Source organism: Electrophorus electricus, chromosome 2 (assembly GCF_041902795.1).
Source record: "Electrophorus electricus isolate QZ-2024a chromosome 2, ASM4190279v1, whole genome shotgun sequence".
NCBI classification, from domain to species: Eukaryota; Metazoa; Chordata; class Actinopteri; order Gymnotiformes; family Gymnotidae; genus Electrophorus; species Electrophorus electricus.
The window spans coordinates 41,458,256-41,467,277 of NC_137498.1; the positions used below are offsets into that span (position 1 = coordinate 41,458,256).

Below are 9,022 nucleotides of genomic sequence, written 5' to 3' on the forward strand. Positions count from 1 at the left end.
GGTAGCTCAGTGATTAAGGTACTTGACTAGTAATAAGAAGGTTGCCAGTTCAAGGCCCACCACAGCCAGGTTGCCACTGTTGCCCCCTGAGCAAGGCCCTTAACCCTCAATTGTTCAAGTTGTGTTCAGTCAGAAGTCACTTTGGAAAAAAGCATCAGCCAAATGCTGTAAATGTAGTGTGTTTGCTCTGGGCTGCAGACAGTGGTGGGTATGAGAACTGATCATAGCTTTTCCCTTAGTCAAAAGGCTGATGCATTCTACTTGCTAATTACATTGAATGAGGTTAGTGTGAGGATGGTGTGGTTGAACTAGCATTTATATAATCCATTCAGGAACATTAATTAGACCAGCGGCTGTCACTAGTGTGACATTTTAGCATTCTCTGTTCCATCATCTGTTTCAGCTTATCAAACTATCCAGCCCTTAGTGTACAGAGTAGCACAGTGAGTGGCAGGCTCCTCCTGCTTCAATACAGACCTAAGCATCTTCACAGAGCCTTATCATTACCTCATCCAGGTAATATGGACAGTCCATTATGTCATCCAGATAATATGGACAGTCCATTACTTTGTCCAGCTAATTTGGACAGTTTCCTCTCCTGGAACTGCACACAAAGTTCAAAGTTCAAAGAGGTTTTATTGTCATTTCAGCTATATACAAGTACAGAACAAAAACAAGACAATGTTCCTCCAGGGCCATAGTGCAACACAAAACAGTGCAACAGACAACATGCTACACAAGTGTAAACAGTACAATATAGTGCAAAAATGTCATTAAATAAACATTAAATAAACAATAATAAATACAGGACAGGACAAATACAAAATGAGTAGACAGTGCAATTATTTAGTCCAGTACACAGTACTGGGCATATGTAAAGTGAGTTGTGCATAAGAGTCAGTGACATGCTACACTGAACATAGCAGTCACCGGTAGCAGCCAGAACAGTTCAGAGTACAGTGCTGGTTTAGTACAGTACTCTAGCAGCAAGTAGGATAATGCGCAAGTCTGCAACAGGAGTGCATAGTTAGTTTATTTGTGCACTAGTCTGATGCAAAACAATGTGTGAGTGTGTGTATGGATATGTATGTATGTATGTGTGTGTGTGTGTGTGTGTGTGTGTGTGTGTGTGTGTGTGTGTGTGTGTGTGTGTGTGTGTGTGTGTGTGTGTGTGTATAAGCATGTGTGTACGTGTGTGTGTATAAAAGTGCCCATTTTTGGAATCTGAATTAGAATTGGAGTTAGCCAGAGTTCAGGAGTCTAATGGCTTCTAGGAAGAAGCTGTTGCACAGTCTGGAGGTGTGGGACCGGATGCTGTGGTACCTTCTTCCAGATGGCAAAAGGGTGAGGGGTGTGTGGGGCCTTTCACAATGTTGGTGGCTTTCCAGATGCAGCGTGTTATATAGATGTTCGTGATGGAGGGAAGAGAGACCCCAATGATCTTCTCAGCTGTTCTCACTAGTCTCTGGAGGGTCTTGTGGTCAAAGGTGGTGCAGTTCCCAAACCAGGTAATGATGCAGCTGCTCAGGATGCTCTCTACAGTACCTCTGCAGAAGGTAGTGAGGATGGATGATGGGAGATGGGCTTCCCTCAGCTTCCAAAGGAAGTAAAAATGTTGCTGGGCTCTCTTGGTGATGGAACTGGTGTTCAGGGTCCAGGTGAGGTTCTCTGCTAAGTGAACACCAAGGAACTTAATGTTCTTGACGATCTCCACTGAGGAGCCGTTGATGGCAAGCGGGGAGTGATCTCGCCTTGCTCTCCTGAAGTCAACAACCATTTCTTTTGTCTTGTCAACATTCAGATACAGGTTGTTGACCTTACACCAGCTCACCAGTTCTCGCACCTCCTCTCTGTATGCTTACGCGTTGTCTTTGTTGATGAGACCCACCACGATCATGTCATCAGCGAACTTGATGATGTGATTCGAACTGTGCATCGCTGCACAGTCATGAGTCACCAGTGTGAACAGCAGAGGGCTGAGTACGCTGCCCTGGGGAGCACCAGTACTCAGTGTGGTGGTGTTGGAAGTGCTGTTCCCGATCCGAACTGACTGAGGTCTACCAGTGAAGAAATCCAGGATCCAGTTGCAGAGGGAGGTGTTCAAGCCCAGTAAGCTCAACTTTCCAATCAGATGCTGAGGAACAATGGTGTTGAATGCTGAACTGAAGTCTATGAACAGTATTCTTACATAGGTGCCCTTTTTATCCAGATGTGTGAGTGCCAGATGAAGTGTTGTAGAGACGGCATCATCTGTAGAGCAGTTGGAGCGGTACACGAAATGCAGGGGGTCCAGAGAAGGGGGAAGCTGGGTCTTGATGTGTCTCATGATGAGTCTCTCGAAGCACTTCATGATGATGGATGTGAGTGCGACTGGACGGTAGTCATTGAGACATGACATCATGGGCTTCTTAGGCACGGGGACGATGGTGGTGGTGTTGAAGCATGTTGGGACCACAGTGCAGCTCAGAGAGATATTGAAGTTGTCTGTCAGGACATCTGCAAGCTGGTTAGCACATTCTCTGAGCACACGACCCGGGATGTTGTCTGGTCCAGCAGCTTTCCGTGGGTTAACTCCACTCAGAGTACGCCTCACATCAGCCGCCGTCAGGCACAGCACCTGGTCATTTTGAAAAGGGATGGACTCTGCTGCAACGTTGTTCTGCGCTTCAAACCGTGCATAGAAGTCATTCAGTGCATCTGGGAGGGTGGCATCACTGTCACAGGAAGGTGATGTTTTCCTGTAGTGAGTAATGGCCTGAATGCCCTCCCACATGTGCCGTGTGTCACCAGTGTCTTTGAAGTGTCCATGGATCCTCTGTGCGTGTGCACGCTTTGCTTCCCTGATTGAACGTGACAGTTTGGCTCTTGTTTTTCTGAGAGCCTCTCTGTCACCCGTTCTGAAGGCTGAGTCATGGGTCCTCAGTAGCATGTGCACGTCAGCAGTCATCCATGGCTTCTGGTTGGGCCGTATGATGATGGTCTTGGAGACAGTAACATCATCAATGCACTTGCTGATGTAGACCGTCACTGATGTTGTATACTCTTCCAGGTTAACAGTTCCACCGTCAGTAGCAGCCTCCTTGAACGTGATCCAAGTCGTCTGCTCAAAACAGTCCTGAAGAGCAGAGATGGCTCCTGCTGGCCAGGTTCTCACCTGCTTCAGAAGCGGTTTCGAGCGCCTGACGATCGGTCTATATGCAGGGATCAACATTACAGACATGTGATCAGAGTATCCGAGGTGGGGGCGGGGCTCCGCCCGGTACGCACCGGAGAGGTTTGTGTAAACGAGATCCAGCGCGTTCGCTCTTCTCGCACGTTGATTGAATTTAGGCAGTACTGACTTGAGATTGGCGTGGTTGAAGTATCCGGCGACAATAAATAGTCCGTCTGGATGAACGTTCTGCAGTTCACTAATCGCTCCATACAGCTCCTGGAGAGCCTCTCGTGTGTGCGCACTGGGTGGAATGTACAGCGCGATTATAAACACGGAGGTGAATTCCCGCGGTAAATGAAAAGGTCTGCATCTGACAATAGCAAACGACAAGCACAGAGTTTTTACACCAGGACTCGCTGATATAAATGCATACTCCTCTGCTGCGTGTTTTGCCAGAGAGTGCATTGTCTCTATCGGCACGGATTGAGACTAATCCAACCAGATGAATGGCGGCGTCTGGAATACTGTCGCTGAGCCACGTTTCAGTAAAGACTAAAACACAGCAATATCTGAACTCTCGCTGTGAAATCTGCTGGAGTCTGATGCAGTCCAGTTTAGTAACCAAGGAGCAGACATTTGAGAGAAATAAAGATGGTAGAGCAGGCCTGCTAGGATTAGCTTTTAGCCTAGCACGGACCCTAGCTCCCTTCCCCCGCTTCTGCTTCCTTGCACAACGCTTGCGGTGTCTCCCCCTTCGGCATTCGGACTCAGGCGAGGCCGTGGTGTGCAGGCCTGGTACGCATAGCAACGCGAGCTCACAGAGCGTCTGAAGCACGCCGTCGTCCAGGTAGGTTTGTGCATTATGTCTTAAGTGTAGCAGGCTATGACGGTTGTATACATGGAGGTTGGTTGTTTCCATGTATGTGTGGTTTAAATTGCTGGAAGAATGTAGTAGAGACGACAGATAGTAGCACAATAGCACCATTATCGGACCTGGTGTGGCCGCTGCGTGCTACCGCGCCGCCATCATTTCATCAAAAATGAAATTGCTTGTTGTTACACATATCACTTTTCTAAAATCCAGCTGCCTTACTGGTGTTCAAGTAGACTGTATATCAGTTCAGCTACAGCAGGTCTTGTATGGTGTTCGCAGTAAGAGTCAGTGCTCAAGCCTCAATGGTGTGTGTGTGTGTGTGTGTGAGGAGTGGGAGCTATCTGGTCTAATTCCACAGAACAGTTGCTTTAGCACAAATAGCTGAAAAGGTTCATGTTGGCAATGTCAGAAGGGTATCACAACACCCAGTGCATCCCAGCTTTCTGACCCCTGTTCACTGCTGAAAGTGGCAACAATGAGCACATGAGCATCAGAACTGGACAATGGAGAAATGGAAGATAGTGGCCTGGTCAAGACATGACACAGGAATGCACAATGGGAAGAAAGAACCGACAGATGCAGCAATATGGCAGTGGTGCAATCGCAACGAACTTGAAGGATCTGCAGCTAATGTCTGTGGTGCCAAATACCACAGGACACCTTCAGAGGTCTTGCTGAGTTCATGTCTCGACGGGTCAGAACTTTTTTTGGCAGCACAAGGGATACCTACACGATATTTGGCTTTAATGCCAGGGGTAACTGATGTGTGTATTTTCACATTCTTAATCTCATATCTTTACTTTTATTCTTTTTTAAAAACTCTATATAGGTATGTATATTGGAATACTTTCCACAATATTTGTTTCAATAGTTATTTAAGTGCAACTCATTCTCTTTAGATTTACAGTATTTTACTATACTGTCTTTTGATACATGTTGTACTGATACTGTTAGACATTTTGAATCTGAGATCAGTTTCCCATCTGGGATTAACAAAGTGTAAATGTTATAAATCTTGCCTATCACAGTAATTTCCACTGAGAGTTTACACAGAGCTATTCTTCAATTTAAACTAAAGGATGGGCTTCAGGGTAGTAACCAGCAGATTGTGTCTGTAGTTCATTTAAAAAGATAGTTTTATTTTTAGATGATGACGATATATAAATTACTTGATTAATTAGTCTGATTGTTTTGTGGACTTCATTCAGGAATGTGCATATTTATTTTTCATTGATCTAGACCTCCCAGCAGATCTGGTAGTAATGAATTAGTGATGCTTAAGATCCAGAGAACAAGCAACAGCTGATTTAAACAAATATTTCTCCAAATATGTTCACTGGCCAGCAAACTATAAATGTGGGAATTTAATTCAGTGTCAATTCACAGAAATATAAAGAAAGAAAGCTGGGACAGGCGAGCACATTACCATGAAATTGATCATTACATTTACAGCGGTACATGTAATTTATGGTATTTGCTATCTGTTTGTGTTGCTCTATGTGGGGGAGACCTCAAGAGAGCTCCACAAATGGATATGCATAGTGCTATCCAGTTGCAGAGTATTTTATGTCTGAATTATTTGTCTGAATTCTTCTATTTTTGCATTGAAAAAAAATAGGCTATTGTTCTGTCATCCAGGGCAATATTAATAGGGATCGCTGTGCTGGGAGATGGAAACTTTTTATATACATCTGCTTGATAAACTGTTCCCAAGCAGGCAAGCAAAGTTATTTATATAGCGCTTTTTACAACTACTGTTTTTACAGGTACATATGCCTGGGTCCACCAAGCTGTACATATATGTACCCTCTGGTTATTTCCTGTTGTGGTTATTCAAGTTATTCATAGATGCACCAGATAGAATTATGAGAATTAAATGCATAAAATCGTAGAAAAGCATCTAGAGTTTTTACTCAGAGGTTTATTTTAAGTGTTTCTCAGCCATTACAGCACATAGGTCCCATTGGTTTTATTTGGACCATTTTAATTTTGTCAGAGCTAGTGAGCCAATGAATCATGTAATCTTGTGTGTTCTGCATAGTGCAGTTCTACGAACATCATACGCATGGAGAGAGAATTAAACACACAATAGTGGTTTCGCACAAATCCAAATATGAGCAAAATGTTTTGGGTGATGTTTTTACACTTCCTGTCTGTCCGAATATAAATAACAGGGTTCACTTCCTGATGTTAGGGAGTGTGAAGCTTCGGTGTGTACAGAAGCTTCTAAAATGAAAAACACCAATGAAAATTAATATTGGACCCTCCAATAGGCCCTTGGATAAAACATCCACAGGTAACGCTTTAGTTTTCTAAAGTGGGCAGACAAATAATGTTCTAATACTTTTCAACTTAATTTATGTGGTATTGTTTTATACAGCTTACATGGACAAGCTCTGTAAATATGAGGATGTTTTCTCATTTTCTGCAGAATCAGAGGATGATGCTTATATAAATTGTGAGGGACTGGACTGGCATCAAAACCCCAAAGAACCCATAGGTAAGATTTTATTAGCTACAAAAACATTCCATAAATGTTCACCATTCACCATTTAGTGTGAACTAGTTTAGCTACAGTTACAAAATGCCTCATAATTGTCACAAAGTAGGTTGAGATAAATAAAACATGGAAAATCATATGTAAAATATAGATCCCGCAAGAAGTGTGTTCAAGGTAGATTAATATAACTCAGGGATTGCTCACAGATGCCTCTGAGCAGACTGTCCTGTCAGTCCGAAAGAGGAGACCTCCTTTCTCCAACAGATCTCTGAAGGTCCTTCTGGTTGGCCTCTCTGTCCTTCTGCTCTGTGCTTTAGGATCAGTCTGTGCTCTAGGGAGTCTGTGAGTATCACTCAGCTGCACTTCAGTTTCACTGGTTATGCTGTATTGGCTGTTGCTTGCACTGTGCTCACATGGGTCAAAGTGGTTTTATTCAATATTTTTGTTTTTTAATAGAAGTATTGGTTAAAACAACGCATTATAAACTCTATGAACCCAGTAATTTTACTAACCCATGACGTGAATATGATTTTAACCTGCATGTTCTGCTTCTACAGATTCCAAAAAAGTGCTCCCCTTTGACACATTAAGAGGGCAGTTTGCTATAGCAGAAGCCATACTGTTAATGCAGGAACAAAGTGCTACAGGTAAAACTTTGGAGGTTCCTGTTTTGTTCTAGCTCATTATGGGAGAGATAAAATTATACACACAAACCATTAAAGACAAAGAAATGCATAGAGATTTGCATAGAAATCAAATAAGAGGTGCCATAATGTTCAAGAAAGTTGAATATTTCTAAAAAAAATAATATCTTTATTATTAATAAAAGACAAGCTTTACTATTTGTTATTTTGATAACATTTTGTTAAGAAATTAATCAACTTACCATAGAGGTGTAACATGGGGAGGCAGGCCATTGTTCAAACAATCACAGATGTCTACTTAACACAACAATATACAAATGTAAAACACAAGAGACAGCTGAACACAATATAACACAGTCAACAACAGAGGCACATGTACAATTCAGGGTCAAACACTGACAAAGCACAACATTCAAACAGGGCTTTAAATGCACATACTAACAACGATAACTAGGGACAGGTGTAATACATGACCAATTAACAAGGTCGGGGCGTGACAATGGAGACACACAGACACAAAAACATCACTCAAACACAGAAAGGAGTCTAGGAGAAGGGGCCATGCCTTGGCAGGTTTTAGCTCATTTACATTTAAAGTTTAAATCAAAATACAATTCACTTACAAAACTGCTGGCCTGTAATTTATCCAAATTCTACTCATTTATACTCTGAAACACAAATTATACTGATGATAGATTCCTGTATCTTTGTCAATGCCCTTAACAAGGTTGCAGGCTTAAGATACACCCCCCCCCCCTCCCTCCCCAAATTATATCTTATTTTCTGCAATAGGTGTTTTTTTCTTCACTTGTTAAAGAAACTTATTGGATTGGGCTGAACGATTTGGAGACTGAGGGAAAGTGGAAATGGGTAAAGGGCGAGCCCCTGAATAACATAACGTAAGTTCATGAAGTTCATTCTTATAAAAACTGGGCTATAGAATATGGGCCATTTTTATGTGATGTAGAATAGTGAGCCCTTACAAAATATTTTCTTACTTTTGTTAGTGCCAAAAAGAACAAAAATAAAAGCTAATTCAACAAACTAAGATATATTGCTGTGCTTTTTTTTAATCCATGAAGGTTCTGGTATATGATGAGAGATGAACCAGACGAGCCTGATTACTGGAAGTATGAGGACTTTTCAGGAGAGAACTGTGCCAGTCTGAGAAATGGTGGATGGTTTGATTCTTGTTGCCGTAAACAACAAACATATCTGTGAAAAGTAACAAACTGAATTCTCCTCAAACGGCACTGTTGTACATGAGCTTTTGTGCAAATAAATAAACAAATGTCATCATCCAAATGATTAATTTTTAGGCGAGATAGTCAATATCAGGTTGTGCTCTTCAAAAAGCCTGATTTATTTTGGTTAAGTCCCAAATTTTGTTTTTACATATGAACTGTTGGCATTAAATTAAGCTGCAAGAGATGTAAGACCAGCCACATCTTATTAACAGAGGGAACAATGATTGCAAATTAAAAAAGGGATTTTATTTATCAAGTGTACAGGATTACACAGGTGGGGTGGTGTGAGATTTTCTCATCATTTATTGCATGTTTTGTTGAGATCTGGTGAGTTCAGCCTGGTGGCTGCCAGATTTTCTGAGAGCAGCAGATTAATGGGAATATGTTCACTTATTAATACATAATAAGTGATATCACAATTAGTGATACCTTCACTTATTGATAAATATAAAGATTAAAATTTCATAACTTTTTACGGAAACTATCAGTGATGCATAAGTAACCTGTCCTGAAAACCTTTCAAATCAGTTGGACAAAGAATTTAGCATGTTAACCTTTTGCCTAGTTGCCAAGCTGTTTAGACATCAACCAGACATTTGTTTA

General features: G+C 41.9%; 1 protein-coding gene across 6 annotated transcripts; it reads left to right on the forward strand.

The window, feature by feature from the left end:
- Window positions 1–3,428: 3,428 nt before the first annotated feature.
- On the forward strand, window positions 3,429–8,480 carry LOC113585695 (C-type lectin domain family 17, member A-like). 6 transcript variants are annotated; one of them, XM_081704026.1, is made up of 7 exons: window positions 3,429–4,001; window positions 4,357–4,792; window positions 6,203–6,324; window positions 6,460–6,528; window positions 7,086–7,175; window positions 7,990–8,071; window positions 8,255–8,480. In XM_081704026.1, exons 3-7 carry the CDS (start codon window positions 6,273–6,275, stop codon window positions 8,391–8,393), a joined length of 432 nt encoding a protein of 143 aa, XP_081560152.1. In that variant the 5' UTR covers window positions 3,429–4,001; window positions 4,357–4,792; window positions 6,203–6,272; the 3' UTR covers window positions 8,394–8,480. The 6 variants fall into 6 exon arrangements, 5 of the variants coding, with proteins under 5 accessions (XP_081560152.1, XP_081560157.1, XP_081560144.1 ...); XM_081704031.1 differs by having other exon boundaries at window positions 4,360–4,792; XM_081704018.1 differs by having other exon boundaries at window positions 3,429–4,792; window positions 6,223–6,324.
- The last annotated feature ends 542 nt before the right edge of the window (window positions 8,481–9,022 follow it).

Coding starts and splice junctions, on each gene's coding strand:
- LOC113585695 (XM_081704018.1), top strand. CDS start 6,273: ATGAAAATTAATATTGGACCCTCCAATAGGCCCTTGGATAAAACATCC. Junction 6,325..6,459: donor CTTGGATAAAACATCCACAG/GTAACGCTTTAG, acceptor CATTTTCTGCAG/AATCAGAGGATGATGCTTAT. Junction 6,529..7,085: donor AAACCCCAAAGAACCCATAG/GTAAGATTTTAT, acceptor CTGCTTCTACAG/ATTCCAAAAAAGTGCTCCCC.